General features: G+C 37.1%; 2 protein-coding genes and 1 long non-coding RNA gene across 16 annotated transcripts in view; 2 read left to right on the top strand and 1 right to left on the bottom strand.

The window, feature by feature from the left end:
* The window catches only part of slc6a16b (solute carrier family 6 member 16b), a 30,852-nt gene extending 24,933 nt beyond the window's left edge, over positions 1-5,919 (top strand). For 3 of the 14 annotated variants that reach the window (XR_015524536.1, XR_015524529.1, XR_015524537.1), the window contains exons 11-13: positions 2,430-2,592; positions 2,971-3,924; positions 4,334-5,919. Coding sequence is in view for 3 of the 14 variants with exons in the window: in XM_087308829.1 (XP_087164955.1) it covers positions 2,430-2,592; positions 2,971-3,279 (472 nt within the window). In the remaining 11 variants the exon portion in view is untranslated. 14 annotated transcript variants of the gene reach the window in all.
* LOC147831154 (uncharacterized) lies at positions 3,480-10,351 on the bottom strand. The gene is made up of 2 exons (XR_015525405.1): positions 8,584-10,351; positions 3,480-8,309 (listed from the first exon to the last, which is right to left on the bottom strand). It is a non-coding gene; the product is annotated as an uncharacterized LOC147831154 (long non-coding RNA).
* Positions 10,352-12,790: 2,439 nt separating this feature from the next.
* LOC147831153 (uncharacterized) lies at positions 12,791-20,176 on the top strand. The gene is made up of 4 exons (XM_087310191.1): positions 12,791-12,865; positions 13,244-13,374; positions 17,675-17,821; positions 18,325-20,176. The coding sequence occupies exons 2-4, from the start codon at positions 13,245-13,247 to the stop codon at positions 18,573-18,575; spliced, it is 528 nt and encodes a 175-aa protein (XP_087166317.1). The 5' UTR covers positions 12,791-12,865; position 13,244; the 3' UTR covers positions 18,576-20,176.
* Positions 20,177-24,525: the final 4,349 nt, after the last annotated feature.

Genomic DNA, 24,525 nt, shown 5'->3' with positions numbered 1-24,525 from the left:
AAGCACGCGCGTTTTGTGTAAACAGTCAGTCAGTCAGTCAGTCAACACGTGTCTGTAACGAGTTAAAATGGGATGCAGCTCCTTAACTGTTTCTGTGCCTTTTAGTGTGTTTATGCGTGTATACGATGAAGTATCTGTAACACGAGAAGCGCATGTGCGCGGGAGAGATTTTTATTGTTCTTTTTCTCTCATGCTCGGATTAAGTTATTTTCTATGGTGACAGAATAAAGCACAAGATGTGAGATGAGACCTTTGTGAGCCTGGATTGATTTGTTTTTGATGTTACACTCCAGTTGGGAAATCATTGCTGTATTTTTTTTAAATCAACGCGTTACAGGACGTCTTTCATGCATATGCGGAATATGCCTGTGTAAGTAACATGAATCGTTCACATATCTTTTGCGACTTTATTGTCCGAGTTGTAAAACGCATAGCAAAGCTGCCTATAGAGAGAAACTCTGCCGTCTCCCACAGAGAGACGCAGGTGCTGGCCAAGAGTGCGTGTATGTGTATGTGTGTGTGTGCGTTTACAGCCGTTTGATAAATATAGATTTGTAACGTTAGCTAAGTCGTTAGCGGTTACCATAATTTCCCGTTGTTTACATCTTTGCTACAACACACCGTTAAAGTTAGACACTGTACATGTCATGATCAATTTTAACAAATAAAAATACTTACAGGTCATGACTCAGAGTTCACAGCATCTCCTTGCTCCATCTTTGAGGAGATTTTAACTGAATCCAGCACTGAACTGGGAGAGATTCTGGAAGCTGTGTTTTGTCAAATCATGCTTGCTATGTATTTTATAGTTCTCTGGAACATAATTAATATTGAACTGTAAGCACTTCTGTGTTTGGGTCGTGTCATTTGGAAGCCCAACAACAGAAACAGAACAGCTCTGTGGAAACAGCAGGATGGCATTTCTCTCTCTGCAGTAACGTTACAGCGCCTATGGCCACGGCCTTTACCTGCGCAGTGTGGGATGCGCAATAACGAACTTTTGTGATCTCACAGGGGGCGGAAGTATTTTTTGTAGTCCCCAAAATTCGTTAATTGTAGGCGTTGCTAAGCTAACTCTGTACAAATCAAGGTCTCCCTTTGCATTAAACTTTGAATATTTTACATTCAGAGATGCTGTTTATGTTCACACAGCTACATTACACATCAACTGAAGTTTAAAATATAATATCGTAGTGGACCACCCCTTTAAGATTGGAGGCAGGATTGAATTCGATCCACACATCTAGTGCTTTGCACACACCCAAGCTGACTTTTAGCTGAATTTTGCGACAACATAAACCATACACACACACACAAACGATTGTTTGACACTGTTTTCTGCTCCCCTTGAGTCAGTAAAGGACCACAGACACGCACATCTCCTCCAAGTGTGCACACACACATGCACATCCGTCGCCATCATCACCCAACACATGTTTATGCTGTCTGAAAAAAACAGGGAAGAAAAACTGAAGCTGTTGCTGAATGAAAGTGGAACTGCTGAAAAATTGAACCAAAAATGACACGATCACGTACATTAAAAAAATAAAATTACGTTCAATTTGTGGACAGGAGTTCGACTCTCATGTAAAGCTGTACAGGGGAGAAGTCAGTCTAGTTTATAAGCTAAATATTTAGTAGTGCTTGCATGTCCTTTGTGGCATCATTCGTTAAAATAAATGTAAAATAACATTCATTACAAGTTGATTTAAAAAAGCACCTGAATTTTTTTGCATTTTGTGATTTTTATTTTTTTTTTTCCTCAGTTGAATAAAAATGTATTTTTCGTTCATATATTAGCAAATAGTTTGCTAATATTTAATTATGTAAATACTATATTCTATTCATATATTAGCCAAAAAGTAATGATTTGCACTCAAGTAATTGCTTCCTAATGTTTTTCTTTTTACATTCTTCGGGTGATTTAAAGACACAAACGTTTCGGCACAATGCCTTCCTCAGCGTGTCTAATAGATTCAAATATTAGCAAAATAATTTGCAGTGTTCGCATCTCCTTTACTGCTTAGAATTCATTAAAAAAAATAAGTAAAATGACATTCATTACAAGTTGATAAAGTTAAAAATAGTTTAAAAGATATTTTTAATTCATGCATTTCATCATTGAAGATTTCTTAATAATAGTGTAAATCTGCCTCGTCTCGTTCTCGTGAACCCAATCTCGTGTCTTGTCTCGTCTCGTGGAGTAAGCGTGTCCCCCCCCTCCATATTCCATGTTTATTTCCCTCATTTAAAATATGAAAAAGGTTTTCTGATTGGTATTTTTCTGATCCCACAATTCTGTGCTTAGCTTTTTGGGAAATATAAACTGATGTTTCACTATAATAGTTTTTACTGCAGATGTCACATCCATAAAATGATCTGCTCTTCTGTTGTGTAAACGGCATCAATAAGATGTATTTTTATTGCAGGTTTTTGGAGGACCTGAAACAGATGCTGAATCGGCCGATCCCCGTTATATACAAGTACTTGTGGAAATTTGTGTGTCCAATTGCTATGCTGGGACTTTTGGGGGCCAGTCTGCTAAAGATGATATTGAAGCGTCCCGAATACTCTGCGTGGAATAGAGAGAAGGTAAAATCAATTGCAAAAAAAATTAAGCACCTTTAAAATCACCCCAATCAATCTAAAATTGTGGCTTGTTTCCAAATACACAGAGTCATCTGGTAAAACTGCAATATTAATATAATAGAAAGCAAAATATTGCAATGCCAGTTTTCTTTTTTTAAGATGTATTCATCTGATGTCATTAAACTACAGAGATTTGGTCAAAGCTAAGCTTTTTTTTCCTCTCCATATTTGCATTATTTTATGCTATATGAACCAAAAAGCTGCATGTCAAGTATGATGCTACATTAATGCATATTTTTCCTTTACTTCCTTCCTTTCTAATAGACTTTTAAAATCATAATAATTTGATTTGATGTAACCATATCCAACATTTTCTCTCAGGCATCCAAAGAAGATCTTCCATATCCTGATTGGGCTCTTGCTGTTCTGATCATACTGATCATAATTGCATCACTTCCTGTTCCTATCGGATACATTCATTCCCTGCTCCTGGAGCGGCTCGGCCAATCACCAGCAGACACAGAGGCCAGATACACGCCATGTGCCACCACAGACGCAGATCTGACGCCTCTCAGCACATTACCACCATCGCGGGACGATCTCAATTCATCCCACCCTTTACTCGAGGGAAATCATAACTCGCATCTGCAAAACGGTCATATTGAAAGTGTGGAGTCGAGCGTTTTATGAGAGCATAGAGTTTACAGACATCAGCCATGGTTCTGTTCAAATGGGGACGTTTTTATTCACGTGCTTTTCCATTGACAACAATCATTTGATCTGTTCGTATGAACACGTGAGGATATATAAAGACTTCATTTATTGCCAGAAGAAAACTCATTGACTCACATTCACTTTCCTCACACGCTGAAATCTTTGAGGAGTCTGTGTGTTTCTCTTTCAATCAGATTATTAGGGCTGCGTTATATATCGTTTCAGCATCGATATCTCAACGTGCACCTCTGCAATCGTCACATCAGAGGATCTACAAAATCAACTTTGTATTTTAACCCATCACAGGATGATTAATTCATTCGACCCTTTACTTGAGGGAAATCTCACAACTACAAAACGATCATGTTAAGTGTTTTATGAGAGCACGACTGTCAGCAGAGTTTACAGACATCAGCGATGGATCTGTTTAAATAGGGCCCTTTTTTATTCACGTGCTTTGTTGTTGACAACAATAATTTTTATTTGTTCGTATGAACATAAGTATATATAAAAAAAGACTTTAATTTATGGCCTAAAGAAAACAGTCATTGATTCCTTTGTTCCTTACACGCTGAACTCTTGGAGAAGTCTTTATTTGATTCTCATAATCTGATTATTAGGGCCACATTATCGTTTTTGCATCAATATGCAATGTGCACCTCTGCAATCGTCACATCAGAGGATCTGCAAAGTCAACTTAGGATTTGAATCCATCACAGGACGACTAATTCTTTCGACACTTGAGGGAAATCTCGCAGCTACAAAACGATCATGTTAAGTGTTTTATGAGAGCACGACTGTCAGCAGAGTTTACAGACATCAGCGATGAATCTGTTTAAATAGGGCCCTTTTTTATTCACGTGCTTTGTTGTTGACAACAATAATTTTTATTTGTTCGTATGAACAGAAGTATATATAAAAAAAGACTTTAATTTATGGCCTAAAGAAAACAGTCATTGACTCCTTTATGTTCCTTACACGCTGAACTCTTGGAGAAGTCTTTATTTGATTCTCATAATCTGATTATTAGGGCCACATTATCGTTTTTGCATCGATATGCAATGTGCACCTCTGCAATCGTCACATCAGAGGATCTGCAAAGTCCACTTAGGATTTGAATCCATCACAGGACGAAGTAGGGTCTTTCGACCCTTACTTGAGGGAAATCTCGCAACTACAAAACGATCATGTTAAGTGTTTTATGAGAGCACGACTTCCAGCAGAGTTTACAGACATCAGCGATGGATCTGTTTAAATGGGACCTTTTTTATTCACGTGCTTTGCCGTTGACCACAATAATTTTTATCCGTTTGTTTGAATGTGTGAGTATATATTAAAAAAAAGACATAATTTATGGCCAAACGAATATTGTCATTAGCCCCTTTTACACAGTGATAATGATAATTATCTGGAAAATGTCTGGAACGAATTCACCGGTAAATTCATGAAAGCGCTGTTCACACAGGCAAGGACTTTATGGAATTTTTCCGAAAGAGCATTCACACATCCATTCCAAAATTCCGGTAAATTCTGACATCATTAACCAAAAATGAGCTCTAAACAGCTACGCTTGTATTTGAAAACATTTGACCACATTTCAAACTCTGTGAATGGATCAGTATGGTGAACAACTTTGATGAAATCATATGGAAGACTTTCTCATGTCGAGATGTTCATAATATGTGTGTGCGCTGGCGCCTACCGGCTGCTTTACGTGCAAACGCATCAGAGCTTGAAGGTAAACAAACATTGGTTTATCATAAGCATTTTATCCATACATTTTAACCGAGTTGGCATTAAGAAGGAACAAAAACATTATCTGACCAACATCTAGCAGCTAAATGTGAGTGGAAAAATAATCACTGGCTTTTATTCTTACAAACCGGGTGGACGTGAATGTGTCTGAATGTTCTTATTAGTTAAAGTGGACGTCTTGCGTCAGCATGTTCTAGATGTGAACGCGCTCTTTCCGGCAATCTTCCTTTTGCGTTCACACAGCGCAGCATTCCTGCATATTACCGATAATGTTACAACTTCTCTTTCCCGAAAATAGCCAGAATGAATTTACCAGTATCTTCAAATAGGGCCTGTTCACACATACAGACCTTTACAGAAAATTGCCCGTAATTATTCATTGAGTATGTTTACATGGACATCAATACTCCGGTTTTAGTACGATTAAGACAATACTCTGATTAAGAGTCTAGCATGTAAACAGAGAATTTTGATTACGTTAATCTAACTAAAGTCGTAATCGTATTAAACACAAATGGAATTAAGATGTGTGGTATCCCTTTATTGAAGTGCAGTGCAGACATGTAAACACTGCAATCAAACTATTACCGTCAAGTAGGACTTTTGCTGTGTTTTTTTGACAGGATAATCCACACAGGCACACACACACACAGCTGTTTGACACTATTTTCTACTCTAACCGAGTCCGTAAAGGACCACAGATGCACACATCGTGAAATGTGTGGCATGCGTTATCAAATCCCATTAAAACAACACTCTTCCACCAGTCTTTACTCCGTACTCGCATCCAATACATCCAATGAAATGTTCCTGAATAGAAGTTAAACTCCTGAACTGCAGTTAAAGTCGAAAAATTAAAAATGAAATGCTTGAAATTACATGAAACTCCGGATGAAATGTTGGGTAGTGCGGTGACGCAACAACATTAATCGATCTGTGCTATTGACCTTATTCTAAAAGGCGGGAGTGTGATTGTTTTCAGAACTTCCGATTCAGTCGCCTATGGGACAAATGACTATGAATAATAAACGGCAGAAAATGGTCAAACTACTTGCTCTACAAACAAATGTTTGCATGACTATATAGACCAAGTAGAATAATATAATAAGGAAATATCAGTTTGCAACATCAAACAGTGAAACGAGCAGTTTATGATGTCTAAAAATGAATGGAAGTGATTGAGACCGGACGTCTCGAGCCAAACAGATTCAAATGGCTGCGTCCGCTCGTCAGCGAAGAATAAGGTGAATGACATGTAAAAGAGATCATGAAAGGAAAATTCAAAAAGCAACTTATGTAAACACCTTAATCATGTTATTGGCTTATGCAGATTAAGGCAGGTAGTTCAATTACTGATGTCCATGTAAAAGCGGCACAGTGGCTCTGTGATTAGCCCTGGCCTCACAGCAAGAAGGTCACTGGTTTGAGTCCCGGCTGGGCCAGTAGGCATTTCTGTGTGGAGTTTGCATGTTCTCCTCGTGTTGGCGTGGGTTTCTTAGCCGTAGAATGTGTAAGTGTATGGGTGTTTCCCAGCTGATAAAGGACATCCGCTGCCTAAAAACATATTCCAAAATAGTTGGTGGTTCATTCCGCTGTGGTGACCCCTGATAAATAAGGGACTAGCCCGGAGGAAAATGAATGAATGTCCATTTAAATGTAGTCATTGACTTGAGTTTTCTGAAGCCATTTGATATCTTCTGGATAAATCCTGCTTTCATGTTTATGCCACGACAGACCAAGCCAATGCCAAACAACGAAACCCAACTGTGTTGCCAAGTGTGTCCTGGAATTTACCTGTTAAAAATGCTGCAGAAATGTCACTTGAATTGGGTTTGTTAATGGTACTGCAGAGTCATATTTGTGTTTGATGGGTCCAGGTGAACATTGAACTACACCGTAACACTATTGTTACCTCTTACAGTGGTTGAATCATCTGATAACTGACAGTCCTGCTGGTTTACTGAGCTGATGAGTTTTCATCAGAGATCCGTCAGTGTTTTTTTAACTATGGTATAAAAGAGCAGCAAGTGCTTAATCTACTTTAAACATAATGCTTTTGGAAATATGAGATCTGCTTTAAATAATCATTCCCAATTATTTATTTTAGTTGTCTGTTTTAAAGTTGCTTGATGCACTTTTGTTGTGATAAAAAAAACATGCAATGACGCATCAGGGCAGTCAAGTGTTGTGTGCTTTTATAAATGGGTTTTTTTAATTAGTAAACATCACTGCCATCATAAAGCTGGAAAAAAATCACAATATTTTTTATAAGTTTGATTGTGTTGTTCTTCTGTAAGAGTAAAGTCGTGCACAATGCGGATCAAGTGAATAAATTATTGGATAGTTTGGATGATTTTGGAGAACTGCTGTCTATAAATAATCACCCTTAAGGGATCGTTCACACAAATGTAAGTTTTGCCATTTATTAATTCTTCTAAATCTATTTGAGTTTCTTTTTTGGTTGAACACAAAAAGATATTTTGAAGAATGTTGTAAACCGGTAACCGTTGACTTCCATAGTATGTAATTTAATTCCTACGATCCTAAAATAGACGTCATTGTTCATGCAGAACTAAAATATAACATAGATACACTTTTTTGTGTGGTTAATAAAACTTTTTATAATGTTTTAAGTCATTTAAATTTGCATAATGTAAAGATTTTTACCACAAGTTATTGTTAGTGTAAAAATGATTTTTGTAAGTTTTGATATGTTTCCAGCTGCAGTTTGTATTTGACACATACAATATTGATTCATGAAGTATTTTCACAAACTTCTAATCTTTTGATATTGCATTGTATCTTTCATCTGTAATTCTTCATTTTTCATCACAGACATCTTTCTGAAAGCGAGCTTCTGACCCTGTCGGCCAGACTTTTTATGGCTTATAGTCATAGTACAGTAATGTTAGTTTTGCCTCTCACAGGGGTTTGATGGGTCTTTGCGTTTGTTCAGTAGCTTGAACTCTTTTTGTAAGTAGTTTGTTGTAGTCACTAATATATAATAATGATGAGATGTAATTTAACTCATGTAGAACGCTTCACAATCTGTGATCTTAAAGGGTAATTATTTAATTCTCTGCTGTTTGTTGTAAATATCTCAAATATAGTGTTTGTGTATTTCCTGCTGCTTTTGCTTTGACAAAATTAGAGATGTAACTTTAAAGGAACACTCCATTTAATTATTGTTTTGGAAATAGGAACTATGACTTTAGCAGAAGCAATAATATGCAAATTCCTTGATTATTACCCTACTGAAAAAAACAGCTTAAACCAGCCTAGGCTGGTTTTAGCTGGTCGACCAGGCTGGTTTTAGAGGGGTTTTGGCCACTTCCAGCCTGGTCTTAGCTGGTCAGGCTGGGAGATGACCAGCTAAAACCAGCTTGACCAGCCTAATCAAGATGGGAGCCCAGCCAAAACCAGGTATGTCCAGCTTAAACCAGGCTGGTCAAGCTGGTTTTAGCTGGATTTAGCTGGTCATTTTCCAGCCAGACCAGTTAAAACCAGGCTGGAAATGGCCAAAACCCCTCTAAAACCAGGCTGGTGAACCAGCTAAAACCAACCAACCAGCCTTGGCTGGTTTAAGCTGGATTTTTCAGCAGGGAAATCAAAATATTAGTTTGTAATTATATCCCCATAGAAGATGGCAACTTTAAATTTCCCATCGGCCTTATAAGGACAGATCAGTTATCAAATCTCTTGAAATGTGAACGAGATGCCAATATATTAATTCAATTTAGTGATCTAAGCCCAGCTTTATTTCAAGAAGCTTTACTGTTGCTGCTGTTCAGCGGTGGAATGATCTTCCTAACTTTCTGGAACATCTCAAATCTTTGAGGAGTTTTTATTTGTTTATTTTACATTCATTATTAGGGCGGCTTTATTGCTTTAAAAAGCTAAGAGTGCTCCTACCAGACCAGGAGATCAGCTGAATTGATTCAGAAATGGTAAACTCAACTCTTTAACTCTTGGAGAGTTGTAAAAAGTCAGAAGTGGAGTGTTCCTTTAAAGATGAGCGGCAAGTCGGTTGAAAATTGATTAAAATGTGACGATTCAAATAATTTGAGATGGTGAACAAAATGGAGCAGGAGTCTATATAAATGAATCTGAGCGAACTCACCGTCTTTTAGAAAGGTTTATGTGCTATTTTCTTTTTATCTTGCCAGTCAATGATGCGGTACTGAAGTAGTTTTAATAAGTGTTTTCAGCAGTGATCTTGAAAACGATATTACTGCTGTTCATAAGCGCCACCTGCTGGCAGAGTTTAGTTTTATTTCATAAGACTAAAGTCAGACCGGTTTGTTATGTAATTTTACACATTTTGTCTGATTTAGATTTAACAGCTCCTTGTGCTGTTTCTTTGTATGTTCATGATTAAAAGGCATTTTGTTTATATGACGAGATTTATTTTATTTGTGCAAGTTCACTGTAAATTTCTCAATGTTCAACTTAATTTGTTTTGTTTAAATTCAGCCCAAATAAATTGTTTACAACAACTTAACTTAAAAAAATGTGTAAATCCAAGGAATCATCTTTAAAAAAAAAGTCAGTGTTTGATGTTGGGGTTGTTTTAAAATTGCATTTTAGTTTTGTAATTTTGTAAGTTTTACAAAGAAATGTAGTCATCAGTAAAAGGGCACCTTTTAATTTACTTCATAATACTTTTGATCTCTTACTTGTTCGGTTTATTTGTTAATGTAAAAATTAAATCATGACCTGAGTTAATCATTACATCTTTAGTCAAGCAAAAAACAACTCTGAGGTGTCAAGTTTGTCTAAATGTTTGTTTGGTTTTACTTTTCAGACAAACAGATATTTTGTATAGTTCACTTTGTGATCTTGTTTGTGTATAAATGGTTATTTGAACTTATTTGACCACTGTTCTCTATTATTTAGGGTTAGCATCTGGTGTGTGTGTGTGTGTGTATATGTTATATTTATATACAGTTGAAGTCAGAATTATTAGCCCCCCTGAATTATTAGCCCCCCTGAAAAAAAAAAATTGCTTAAAGGGGTTTATGATTTTGTCCTTAAAATGGTGTTTAAAATATTAAAAACTGCTTTTATTCTTTTTATTCTGCTTTTATTTATATATATATAAGGGATGTAACGGTATCAAAATTTCACGATACGGTAATACCTCGGTATGAATGGGACGGTACGGTATTTATTGAATCATTTAAAGGAAAAACAAAACTATTGAAGAGACTCAAAAAAGTGCTAGAATGTTCAGGTTACCTCAACACTGAACAGATCAATGACATTCAAACAGGAACTTAAGTTAGTAAATTTTAATAACAAAAAATATTAAACCATGTAAAAAAAAAAAAAAAACACCACTCGAAAGGACAAGCCATGAGTGAGATAGAGGTCTATTGGTGGTACAAGTCAATGTCTCCATCAATCTGAGCAGTGTGCTGTGTTCTGCTGTCCCCTTGACTAAAAAAAAATCCCCATCATGTTAGTCGTATTCCCCGACTTGTATTTCAGCACAGTCTGGCAGTGCCTGCATACCCTTTTTTCTGTCACATTTTCTTCTTTCTTGTATCTTTTCAGAGAGAGACTGAAATGCTTCCACACATCTGATTTAAAACCCGCTTTAGGTTCGACCATTTATAGCTCTTTTTCTTTGCCGCTACTAGCAGCGCCCTCCATTTCTGCAGTACTGGATCTATAGCGACAACAGACTGCAAAGGATGATGGCCACTCGTGGGCTGATGAATACTGTAGTTTCCACTACCTCCCATTCACTCCATTCGCCTGAGCAAACTCAGTGGCGTAGCGGACGGGCCCGCAGGGCACGCACCGCGGGGGGGCCCCGCGTGATTAGGGGGCCCCGCGTCGTCGCGATTTTCAATAAACTGTTGGGAACAACTGTGGTCGGAACCAAAGTTTACACGTCTGTGTTCTCTGAACACCTCTCAAGCGGTGGACTACTTCATTCTGATTGCTTGCCACCAATGTTCCCAACTTAGCGACTTTGTCACTAAATTTAGCGACTTTTCAGACCCCCCTAGCGACAAATCTAGCGACTTTTTTGTGTGTTATTGGAGATTTTTTTAGACTGTCATTTTTCCATACTGTACCGTCCCTTCTCTTCTCAACGAGCTGCGTGTGATGCCGCCGGCCCCTCCCTCGCCTCACAGCACTGACAGGCGGCCCAGTCAGTTCTCGTACAGCAGCCTCTCCCACCTGCAGCCCGAGAGCAGATCACCACTCTGCGTACCGACGACAAATGATTTAGCACAGGCAGTGTGAAGGTTTTTCCCTTGTACAGTCAAACCGATCTACTTCTCCTTTATTTTAACAATTTAATTGGACCGTTTATTCTTTTCTTGTTCACAATCACAGATATTTTAGTGACAGTTTCTGAACTTGTCTGAGTTTATTTCATATGAGAGATTACTGCACATTCACTATCGTTTCACATCTATAATGATATACTGTATTCAAACAGCAATAAATGTAGTTAAATAAACATGCTTATATAAAGTGTAGTGCAATTATAAATGCCCCTTTATTAACCATATGCTGTTAAACAGAAACGGTAGAACGTGATGACGCCAGTGATATGCAAATTGACGTATGACGTACCCCCCCCAAATCCCCCCCCCCCCTCCCCCCATCACGGGGCCCCGTCAGCGAGCCCTGCAGGGGGGCCTCCGCATTTTGCGCTACGCCACTGAGCAAACTTCACCAAAAGACCTATGATTTTGAGTCAAACCCACGGTAATGTTGAAAGAAATTGCTCTTGCGGTATGACGATGTTTACAATATTGTTACATCCCTAATATATATATATATATATATATATATATATATATATATATATATATATATATATATATATATATATATATATATATATATATATATATATATATATAGATATGATTTTTTTTTCAGCAGGGCTGTTTTATGGATGGGTTTGAGAGGTGTTTTTTTTTTCCTACATTTTTTTAAATTAATTCATTGTTATAACTCTTGGTAATTGTTCTAGAGTTATTGATTTATTTTAATTATGTTTAAATTACGTTAAGACATTTTAACAATTTAAAGTTTTATTTCTTTTGAAACGCAAATACCTGTTTAGAAATCACTGTTGTTTATAATAATAATAAATATTATAAATAATGGCAGCGCAGTGGTTAGTGCTGTCGCTTTACAGCAAGAAGGTCGCTAGTTCAAGTCCCAGCTAGGTCAGTTGGCATTTCTGTGTGGCGTTTGCATGTTCTCCCTATGTTGGCGTTGGTTTCCTTTGGGTGCTCCGGTTTCCCCCACAGTCCAAACACATGCACTATAGGGGAATTAAATAAACTAAATAAATAAAGAGACTAAGCTGAAAAGAAAATGAATTATAAATCAAAATTTTTGAAGCATTTAACTTTGCTATCTTTCTATTTCTCCTTTCTGTCAATTTATTTTAGACACATGTCCTAAATGTAAACATTTTATTTTCACACAGCTTCTGTAGATTTATATATATTTTTGTCTATATTTAGGTGTAATTTCAGCTGTTATTTGATCATAAATCTGCAGTTCTCTCTATCTGTTATTGTGCTGGTTGTTCATGTGCAGGTGTTGAGTGTCTGTGTGTATGGACGTACATGCGGATGTATGTATGTGCCTGCATGCATCTGTGTGTGTGCGTGCAAGAGCTCAATGGTCCTGGGACCGTGGTTGTCATGGTGTGAAGCTCCACCTTGGAAAGAGACGATCCACAAACAAAGTGATGCTCAGTGCAGCTGAAAGAGTCGAACCACTGGAGGACAAAATTACAAGACAGAGATCTAAAAACCAAAGGAAGGTAAGAGGAAAAACCCAAAGCTTCCATCTGATATTAAGTGAAGAGGATTTCACCTGAAGATGAGTGTGTTCTGCTGTCTGTGTGAGCTGATGGTCAGTTGTGAAGCCTGTATTCGTGTGACGCATTTGTTATGATTCGCACTCATGTCTAGTGTAGGCCTATATACATCTGTATAATACTCTGTAGAGTTAATATAAAGCAATGGTGAAATTATAATCGAATAATTAATGTTAGGTGGTCTATTTACTGATATGTCTTCAGTTCAGCTCGTAGCCACTAGAGAGCACCGGGTGTCTTTTTCTCATTATTGAAGCGTTCTTGTGTTGTGATTGTTGTGTTTTGTTGTTATACTGATTGTCTTTTTCTCTGTGTTTGCAGGATGCTGAAGTGGACATTGCTGTTGGTGTGTGTGAGTGTGTGTTTGGGTCAGAATCCGGTCAACACCGACACAGCAGAAGAAAATGAACTGACCTCTGATCAGCAGGACCAAGTCACTCTGAAACAAAGCTGTAAGACACACACACTTTCACTTGTGTGGGTACATTACATAAGTTTCCATTCATTTTATACTGTTAAAACCATATATTATATTAATAACCCCATCATCACCGGAGTCGGTGTCCAGCCTTACTCTCTGATGAAACTCATTCTGTGGGATTTATAAGCATTGTGAGAAATGAGGACGTCCCCAACGTCCTCCATATTTCACCTCCTTTTTGTAATACCTGTGTCATACCTATGTCATTATACAGATTTGTGTCCTGATATGTCACAAAAACGTGTACACACACACACTCATCATCATCATCATCAGTAGTGTGTTTTGTCCTCATTGATGTGATTTTCATGCCAGTTAGGCTCTATTTTATTCATTTTGGTCTGTTGTTTTCTAATATTGTTAGTTTTGTTTGCTATATTACCCTATTTTAATATTTTAAAATGGTTTATTTCATATATAAGCCTTTTTTGTTTAATGTATAACTTGGATATTTTATTTATTTTACTAGTTTGTTTTTACATCGTTTTTATATTACTTGCTTAAAATAATTATGATTAAAGTGTTTTATTTTATATATATATATATATATATATATATATATATATATATATATATATATATATATATATATATATAATATAATATATATATATATATATATATATATTAATATATATAATATAATATAATATAATATAATATATATATATATATATATATATATATATATATATATATATATATATATATATATATATATATATATATATATATATATATTAATTGCTTACATTTATGTAGGAGACAGAGTGATGAAGCCAACTTTGATATGGGCAGGGTTAGGAGGCCATGATGGACAGAGGCCAGTGGGCAGATTTGCCCAGGATGCCGGGATGAAACCCCTACTTGTTTTAATGAAGGACATCCTGGGATTTTTAACGACCACAGAGAGTCAGGACCTCGGTTTAACGTCTCATCTGAATGACAGCGCTCACTGAGCAGTATAGAGTCTCCATCAATATACTGGGGCATTAGGACCCACACAGACCGCAAGTTGGGCGTCCCCTGCTGGTCTCACTAACACCACTTCCGGCAGCAACCTAGCTTTCCCATGTGGTCTCCCTTCCAAGATTTGCGTGTATATTTTACATCAATACACAATAATCAAAGCAAATAATGCAATATATTTTAGGAAATGTCAGTAATTTAAGTCTACAAATATGTATAAAGAAATCCCTGCACACTCCTGGAGTGACTGATAAAATATTTATGGGAATTACATTTTTTTTGTAGTCGGAACGACATGGTGGCTCAGTGGTTAGCGCTGTCGCCTCACAGCAAGAAGGTCACTGGATCGAGCCTCAGTTGAGTCAGTTGGCATTTTTTGTGTGGAGTTTGCATGTTCTCCCCGTGCTGGCGTGGGTTTCCTCCAGGTGCTCCGGTTTCCCCCACAGTCCAAACCAAGTGTGCCGCAAGCCTACGTTTGAGTGAAGGTCTCGGCCGTTAGATCGCCCCCTGGGGGCTGGCTGCAGTACAAGTCACAAAGCCCGCCTCCTCTGTGTTAATGAAGGAGACTTGAGCCCAAATAAAAAAAAATATTACACTTGCAATAAAATGTCCCGAAAGATGGTTCTGGTCGATTAAGGCACTGGGTATTGTGCTGAAATAGGTGCAGATCTTCATTTTTGTAAACAGTTTGTTTTTAGCAGTAATTTAATGCTGGGCGTGTCATCGTGATTGACAGCTGTGATTGACAGTTTCTCAAAGCGCGGCGTCTGAGCTTCGGCAGGAGACTGAAGTAGACTGAAATGTTATTATTCGATTTCTGTGTTATTTTACCATGACAAAATGAGTTCAGCAGTAAACTACAGTTTCTGACATACATGATCCTGGTGGAACACTGTTTATTCGCTAAGTTCAGGGCTTTTTTCGGGCTTTATTAGTTTGCTGATACACGCCTAGCCACCCAGATAGCAAAACACAGTTCCGGCTAGATTCTCGCCTGCCGGAGACTTATCTCTTAGAGCTCAGACTGACTAATGTTACCTCTGCTGGACCTACTCCGGATGCCTGGACTCACTGCCCGATTCCAGTCCGAGTCAATCGAGCCAGATGCGGCGGCCGAGCGAGCAGGCGCTGCCGCATGCGAGCCGGAATCAGCCCGCGACGCCGCGAGTAAGTTATGCGCTGCGGCCTGGAGCTGGCGCGATTGAATATATAAAACCCTCATATTTGTTAACGTTATTACATCCATTTGTGTTGATATGACAGCAAACGCATGCTGAGAAGTTCGGGGGGCGTGGTTGATTTTACATAAAGCGTTTGATTGGAAGCTCGACTCCGCTCATTTTCGCGGCTCCTCCTCTGGCTCCATCAGACAATCCTTCTGCGCATGTCAAGGCTCCAATTTCAGCAGTCTTTTGCGACAGTTTGTGCCCGTCAAGCAGGCGTTTTGCCCTCAAGGCGTTCAGTGGGAAAAATGGCTGTCGCGTCGTCCATATTTTTTACAGTCATTGGTCCAAACACATGCGCTAAAATTGGCCGTTGTGTGCACGCGTGTGTGTGAGTGTGTATAAGTGTGTATGGGTGTTACTCAGTACTGGGTTGCAGCTTAAAGGGCATCCACTGTGTAAAACATAGGCTGAAATAGTTGTTGATTCATTCCATTGTAGCGACCCCTGATAAAAAAGGGACTAAGCTGAAGGAAAATGAATGAATTTTATGTTTGTTTTATTTTACAATTGAAATCTAATATAGAAAATTCTAATTCATAATAACACTAAACAATATACTTTATTATTTATTTATATATATATATATATATATATATATATATATATATATATATATATTATTATTAATATATTATATTATATTATTTATATATATATATATATATATATATATATATATATATATATATATATATATTATTATTAATATATTATATTATATTATTTATATATATATTTATATATATATATATATATATATATATATATATATATATATATATAATATTATATTATTATTTATTATATATATATATATATATATATATATATATATATATATATATATATATATATATATATATATATATATATATATATATATATATATATATATAATATTATATACTTGCTGGGTTTAATTATACTAAACTGTAAAAAAAAAATTCAGAATTTTGTGTTATGTTTTTATTTATTTTCATTTATTTCTTAATTTGGTACAATATATTTATGACTTTTTTTAATTTGCATATCACAACAGATTACACAATTACAGAATAATTATGAAAACACAGCCAGAGTTTTACACTCTACTCTCCCTCCCATCAAACCATTCCCTTAAAAATAAATAATAATAATTAAATTGATTAATTAATTAATACACAAATATATATAAATAAATAAATAAATAAATAAACAAACAAGAACAAAAAAGGGTATGTTTAAATCAGGTAAAGAGTGTTTCCTGAGTCTATGTTTAGACCATGATACTCCCCTACTCCTAAGCTTGTTCTTGTTGCAGTAGACTGCCAACATTTACATTGTACTTCAGGAAGATATTAAAAGGTCTCCAGGTATCTTCAAACACATTTTGTTTCTTTTTGACAATGTATGTGATTTATTCTATTGACTTATGCGATGCGGTTTCTTTAATCCACTTTCCTATTCTAGGTTAATTTATATTTTTCCAATTAAGAGCAATAATACGTTTAGCTTGTAAAATACACGTCTATGAATCTGACCTCTTTGCTTTGTAAGAGTGGGCTGACAGGATATACACCCAGGATCAAAATCTTAGGATCTAATGGTCATTTTTTTGCTAAAATGTGGTCAATTATTTCAATAACACCTTACCTAAAGGCTTTCACTTTCACACATTCCCATATGCAGTGATGAAGTGTACCTCTTACCTCATTACACTTTATTTAGGTATCTCGTTTATTTCTGCTTTCGAATTGCATTGTGGGATCTTGATCTTTCTTCCAACAACTTTTAACCTTGAGAAGGTGGACAGAGGGACTTTTATGAACATTTGCAATGGTTTACAGTGCTTTATTCTCGGGGTTGGAGTACATTCTCTGTTATTTTACAGACTATTTTGTTCATATATTATTTCTTATACATTATATTATTATATGAAATGACTAAAATGTCAATAAAAGTCACTTTGTTAAACTGTAGAGTCGAATTTTCAACAGTAAAAGTCAACAAAGCAGAGATCAACATCCCATAATGAACAGAAAACACACTAAACATGCAAACTGTTCAACTGTGCCTGTGTGTGTTTAATATTGACAGATGTTCACTTGATGAAGAGCAACAGTCGAGTGGGAGTCTTCATCGCTGCTGCTGTAGGAACTTTGACTCTGATGGCTGTGGTTTACTGCATCTACAACCAGTTCTACACCAAAAACATCTACTCACACACTCAGCTGCATGAATCAGGTATTTGAAAACACACACACGCATACGCACGCACACACACACACACAGTCTAGGAGGATCACACTCTCAAAATCCCACACTCGAAACAATTTTCCGTCATCTTAGTCCTGTTATTCATCAGCTGTCACCACAGTGGAATGAATCGCCAACTATTCCAGTATATGTTTTATGCAGTGGATGCCTTTCCAGCTGCAACCCAGTACTGGGAAAAACCCAAACACACTCATTTATACACACACTTATACACTCAACTCCCCTATAGCGCATGTGTTTGGACTGTGGGGGAAACCGGAGCACCTGGAGGCAACCCACGCAAACACTGGGAGAACATGCAAACTCCACACAGAAATGCCAACTGACTCGGCTAAGGCTCGAACCAGCGACCTTCTTGCTTTGAGGCGACAGTGCTAACCACCGAGCCACCGTGCCGCTCATAGTTCCGACTTCAGCTGTGTTTTCTGATCTGCTGTTGTTCTTGTGGTGTGTGTGTCCTCTTCTGTCAGACATCGCTCTGGATCTGAGCAGCTCGTCGTCCTCCGTGTTCTCTGGTTATGTGATGGAGGGATGGATGCAGCAGCAGAGGATGGAGAAAGCTGGAGGGAGTTACGGCTCTCTGTCTGACACTCCGTCAATAATCACTCTTCCTCCTCCTCTCTCTCCTCCTCAGAGAGCGTCTCCATTTCACTCGCTCTCGCTCTCCAGACCACCGCTGAGGACCATCTCCGCACAGGACCTGGAGAAGAGCTTCCTCTGAGACTCTCTGAGTGTGTGTGCGCGTGTGTGTGTCTGTCTGTCTGTCTGTGCGTGTATGTGTGTCTGTCTGGCTGACTGTTTCTCTGTCTTTATGTGTGTGTGAGTGTGTGTTTCTTGCTCTTTGTTTCTATCTGTGCCTTATCAATATTTGAGTGAGTGAGTGAGTGAGTGAGTGGGTGGGTGGGTGGAAGGGTGGAAGGGTGGGTGGGTGAGTGAGTGAGTGAGTGAGTGAGTGAGTGTCTTGAGTGAGTGAGTGTTTCTTGCTCTCTCTGTTTGTCTCTTCTGTGTGTGCCGTATTATTATTTGTGTGATAGAGTGAGTGTGTATCTGTCAAGTTTGTTTATCTGTCCGTCCTTTTGTGTGTGTGTGTTTGTGTGCCAGTCTGTCTCTTGCTCTCTTAGTTTCTCTCTGTCTCTGTGTGTTTCCTTATTAATATTTGTGTATGTGTGTGTCTTTTTTTTTTTGTGCGCGCGCGTGTGTGAGAGTGAGTGTGTGTGTGTGTGTGTGTGTGTGTGGGTGTATGTCTACATGTGTATGTCTGTAAGAGTTTCTCTGTGTGTGTGTGTGTGTGTGTGTGTGTGTGTGTGTGTGTGTGTGTGTGTGTGTGTGTGTGTGTGTCTGTCAGTTTCTCTGATTGTGTGTGTATATATGCATATGTCTGTAAGCGTTTTTGTCTCTCTCTCTCTCTCTCTCTCTCTCTCTCTCTGTGTGTGTGTGTGCGTGTGCGCGTCCGTGTGTGTATATGTACATGTACATTTGTGTCTGTTGTTTTTGTGCGTGCGTGTGTGTGTGAGTGAGTGCATCTGTCAATAAGTGTTTGTGTGCATTTGTGCGAGTGAGTAAGTATCTGTCTAGTTTTCTGTGTGTGTGCATATACACTTTTGTGTGTGTGTGTGTGTGTGTGTGTGTGTGTGTGTGTGTGTGTGTGTGTGTGTGTGTGTCTATAATTACGGGCTTCTTTTTATACTGTTTAGTTTTTTCCTCTCTCTCCGTGTGTGTGAGTTGTGTGTGTGTGTGCGCGCGTGCGTGCGTGCGTGCGTGTGTGTGTGAGTTGTGTCTCTGTGGGTTTGATGGGGGTTGCAGTGAATCAGGGTCTCAGTTTACATGCAATAGTCACAGTATACGTGGCTCTAGTCTCTTACAGCAGTGCAGCATCAGTTCATGTGCTGAATATAGCCTTATTTCAATATTTAATGATTATAAACCTCTCACTATTAGACATTTCATCATGCTGTATACAGTAACATCTCATCTGCTCAGCAGGGCTGCTTTTATTTAAACAATCATACAGTAAGAGCAATAAATAATATGAACATTTAAAGACACTTTTCTGTTTGAATAGGCAGCTTTAGACAAAAATGTAGGAAATTTAGGTAATTATGTTTCTCTGGATTTATAAATGACATTCCTACAATTACAAGTAGATTTACAACCATTAAACCTTTTCGTTTATTTGATTTCAGTCTTCAGTGTCATTAAGAAATCTCTCTAATGTGCTGATCTGATGTCTGAGAAACATTTGTGTGTGTTTGTGTTTCATCTATGACCCATTCCTGATTCTTTGATTAAATCAATATTAATAATTGAAATAAAACATGTAGGAAAATCATTATAAATGTCTTTAATGTAACCATGGTGTCTGTGGGGTCTTAAAAAGTCTTAAATTTCAAAAACCTAAATATTATTTAGCTTACCCAATTCCCCTATAGCGTATGTGTTTGGACTTGTGGGGGAAACCCATGGGGAGAACATGCAAACTCCACACAGAAATGCCAACTGACCCAGCAGAGGCTCAAACCAGCAACCTTCTTGCTACTCACTGCGCCACTGTGCTGCCTGATGCAATTCACCAAACAAGAAATTATCAGGAAAATATAATTATACATATTTATACATAATTATACATATATAAATAATAGGGTAAAATATCACATATGCTTTATACACAAAAATAAGAATAAAACAAACAGTAGAAATAAAGTAAAATAAAAAAAAAAATATATATATATACGGTTGAGCTCAGAATTATTAGCCCACCTTTGAATTATTATTTTTTTTCTTTTTTAAATATTTCCTAAATGATGTTTAACAGAGTAAGGAAATTTTCACAGTATGTCTGATAATATTTTTTCTTCTGTAGAAAGTCTGTAGATTTGTTTTATTTCGACTAAAATAAAAGCAATTTTTAATTTAGGGGGGCTAATAATTCTGACTTCAACTGCATATAGATATAGGTGCCTCCCGAAAAACTTTTAGAAAAGGGCTCCAGACTTTCTGGAATGGTTGTGGCTTTAGTTTTCCAAAAGAGTCTTTTCCATTGTAAGAGCATGTAAAAAATCAAAAACCCATTGCCGATATGAAGGGGGAGCTGCTGACTTCCAATTCATAAGAATAAGTCCTCTAGCTGGTAAAGCTGCAAAGGCTACACAATCAGCCTGTAATGAATTAAATTCAACATATTCTAGCAGGATTCCAATGCTGTTAAGGGCTTTGGGTTTATTGATAATGGTCTTAAATACTTTTAAGCAGGTCCCACTTTTTTTATCATCTTTTTTTTTTCATCATAATAAATCTGACTTATTAATCCTAAAAAATCAGGTTTATGATGCTTCCCAAAACGCGTTTTAAGTAATTATTTGCTTACTTGTTTGTCATTAATCTGACTGTCAAATACTGACCTTCAGGTTCAATTCACATCTCAGATTTCTAAACCGATGTGAAGTATGTCTGATAGCCGACAGCCGATTCCAGTGTTATCACTGGGTTGAATGGCCATTATCAATGGCTATCAGTGGCCTTCTGCCCCTACTGGTAGGCTCAAAAAACTGTTATCCATCCACATGGTTCAGCTATAGATCACATACAGCTGCGGCCGGAAGTTAACGAGAATTATTTATAGTAATTATTAAATTTCTCATTAAGTGTATTTTATCAATGTCTACCCTATACCCTAAACCCGACCATCACAGTAATGTAGAAACAGATCTGGATCTGGAGTCTTTTCTATTAGTATAGCTGATTAACCGTGATAATTATTAATATTGTTTATTAAATTTCCTATTAAGTGTATTTTATTAACGTCTACCCCAACCCTAAACCCTTCCATCTCAGTAATGTAGAATCTGATCTGGAGAGTCTTCTTTTATTAGTATAGCTGATTTACCATATGGATGGATGATAACACCCTTCTGAGCCTACCCATAGGCATAGAAGGCCCCTACTGGCCCATATCTATCAGCTGATAACCACTGAGGACACCCATTTAATCCAGTGATAGGCTAACATTCAAAGCGGCTGCTCTAACATAAGGTCAATTGTTTGCTTGTAAATAAGATGGACATTCCTACTTCGAATTTACGTAAAATAGTTATATCTGACTTGTTTCATCTTTAGTTAATAGCAAGGATTGAGTGTGTTTAGTGTGACTGTTGTTCCAGGACCAACAAAAAAACAAGTCCGACATTCACAGCTCTGATTTGTGAGTTTCCAGCTGCTTGTAGTTGCATATTGTGTCCACTAGATGTCTCTCATTTTACTCGCCTTGTGGATTAAAAAAAGACAGGAAGTGAGCGTGTATGCAAGAGTTAGGGATCACACACACACACACACACACACACACACACACACACACAGGGTTTAAATCGTGTGAGCACGCCGGCTCTTCACTCCTGCAGATTTACTCTAATCCCATTTCAGCACCTTGGACAGTGACACGCGCGGACACCAGACTACATACATGCTCATGAAAACCTCTACGCATACGACAACATTTAAACAGTCTCACGCTTTATCTGACTCTATTAAAGCGTTTTTGTTGAAGCAACTCTGATAATAAAGAGGTTTAGTCTCAATAATGCTGCTTTTATCCTCTTGTTCTGGCATTTTACCAGGAATTGATCCATCGGTTTTCCTGGGGGAAAGTCATTGCGGGAAATGTTTGTGAGGGGCCGTTCATGTAAACAATCAGCATATAGCCACTGCCTTGCAGATGATTAATAGTCCATAAGCGATGCTAATAAAGTGATAGTTGATAAGTGTTCTGTTTTATTATTTTAAGCTCACCTTTTCTGTCTGCCACTTTAAATCCTCAAGCTTTTTCTAAAGCAAGGTGAACTCTGATTGGCTGGAGATGTTTTGGTTATTCATGAGCACTGATTGTTCTGAACATCTCTTTGTACTTGTCTTCCTTAGTGTACAGTCCTTAGGCTCGTAGAATTATCATTAAAACAGATTTTAAACAGTAGTTTTGATCATTTTAAAATAACATGACTAATTTCTTCATACCTGTCAACATTGGAAATGCCCACCATAATAAGGGATTCCCCTGACCCCCTTTAAAAAATCCCCTAATTACTAAATATGCTCATTTGGAGCTGTTTCATTGTAAATAAACAGTTAAATGGTCAGTAATATGTTTTATTATTATTTTTATTTACAAAAGAAAAAATAAATAGTATGCATCAGCAGCAAATAAACTAGCAAACAGTTCAGCTTATTAAAATTAATAGCTATTATAATGAAATAAAATCAAGCTATCAAATCTCATTAGCCGTTTCTTCACTGTATAACGCATTCTGATTAAAGAGCAACGAATTAATGATTTATTTAGATTTTTTTTCGTTTGATTACATTAAATAACAGAGGTGTCACTTTAAAAATGCACACATCTTCGACTGCTTTCCTTACTGTTTATGCTCATTTAGGACGAAATTACTTGTGTTTGAAAAAAAAAACTAACCAAGATCAACATCTTTAGATGTTATTAATATTAGTTATGTGTATATCTGTTTAAACACTGCTCCGCTTCAAATCGCGTGTACAGAATCCGTTTGGGAAACAGCGTCTGTTTATCAATATGGAGCGCGTCAGCTGACAGTCACGCACCTCTATATGACTGCTTTGAGGATTGTATATGAAGAGGAGACGACACTTTTAATGAAAAGGAAGGGAATCGGACCATTTTTATATTCATTTTAATGTGTTTCGTGCCTAAACAAAGTGGAAGCACAGAACAGACTCGCATTTAAGAGCAGGGGGCGCCCCTTGTGGTTCGGCTGTATGGGTTGCGTAAAGGGATGCTCGACTCTATAATGTTCCTTAGCCATCCTGCAGAGAAAGACTGAAAATTCGAGAAAAATATGGGAAAATACCTTTATGGGATCATAGTGGGATAGAACTGTAAAATACAGGAGAATCCCGGGAAAAACGGGAGGGTTGACGGGTATGTTTCTTTTGTCTTTGCCATGATGACAGCACATAACATTTGACTAGATATTTTTCAAGATACTTACAGCTTAAAGTGACATTTCAAGTCTTAACTAGGTTATCTAGGCAAGGCACGTTTATTTATACAGCGCATTTCATACACTATGGTAGCTCAAAGTGCTTTACATAAACAGGAATAAAATAAAGATATTAATTACAGTAATTACAGGAATACAAATTAAAATACAGCTACAAAAATAATTAAAAACAGATTAAAGTGTGTGAGAATAGGAAAACAGCAAGTCATTGGACAACAGTGGTTTGTCCTGTAGCCAATTCAATTGATGTTTATTTGTATAGCACTTTTACAAAGTAGATTGTGTCAGCAGCTGAGCATATAAGATTATAGTGAATATAAACAGTGTCAGTCCATTTTTCAGAGTTGAAGTTCAGTTTATTTCAGCTCAGTGTGGTTTAATTTTCACTGCTGAAAGTCCAAACACTGTTTGACCATGTTTTAAACATAAAGCATGTTTGAACACTAAATCATCTTTATTTTATGATGTGCACCGTAAAATATTCCAGATTCTCATTTAACATCTCTCATTTCAAATCCAGTGTAGTGCAACAGGATCATGATTGATTTTCTTGTAAACAAACAATGCCGTGTATAAACCATTATTTAAAGCATTCTTTAAATGACTAACAGTCATCATTTAAAGCAGTCAAAATATGGACAACCATTT

The sequence above is a fragment of the Danio rerio genome, chromosome 24, assembly GCF_052040795.2.
Source record: "Danio rerio strain M-AB ecotype USA chromosome 24, GRCz13ab, whole genome shotgun sequence".
In the NCBI taxonomy this organism is placed as follows: Eukaryota; Metazoa; Chordata; class Actinopteri; order Cypriniformes; family Danionidae; genus Danio; species Danio rerio.
Note: the sequence above shows the minus strand (reverse complement) of the source record. Positions and strands in the feature narration are given on the sequence as shown.

What these genes read in the sequence shown, in the direction of transcription:
- LOC147831153 (XM_087310191.1), top strand. Translation starts at nt 13,245, where the DNA reads ATGCTGAAGTGGACATTGCTGTTGGTGTGTGTGAGTGTGTGTTTGGGT. An exon ending in AGTCACTCTGAAACAAAGCT is followed by an intron (nt 13,375 to 17,674) that starts GTAAGACACACA and finishes TAATATTGACAG; the next exon opens with ATGTTCACTTGATGAAGAGC. An exon ending in CACTCAGCTGCATGAATCAG is followed by an intron (nt 17,822 to 18,324) that starts GTATTTGAAAAC and finishes CTCTTCTGTCAG; the next exon opens with ACATCGCTCTGGATCTGAGC.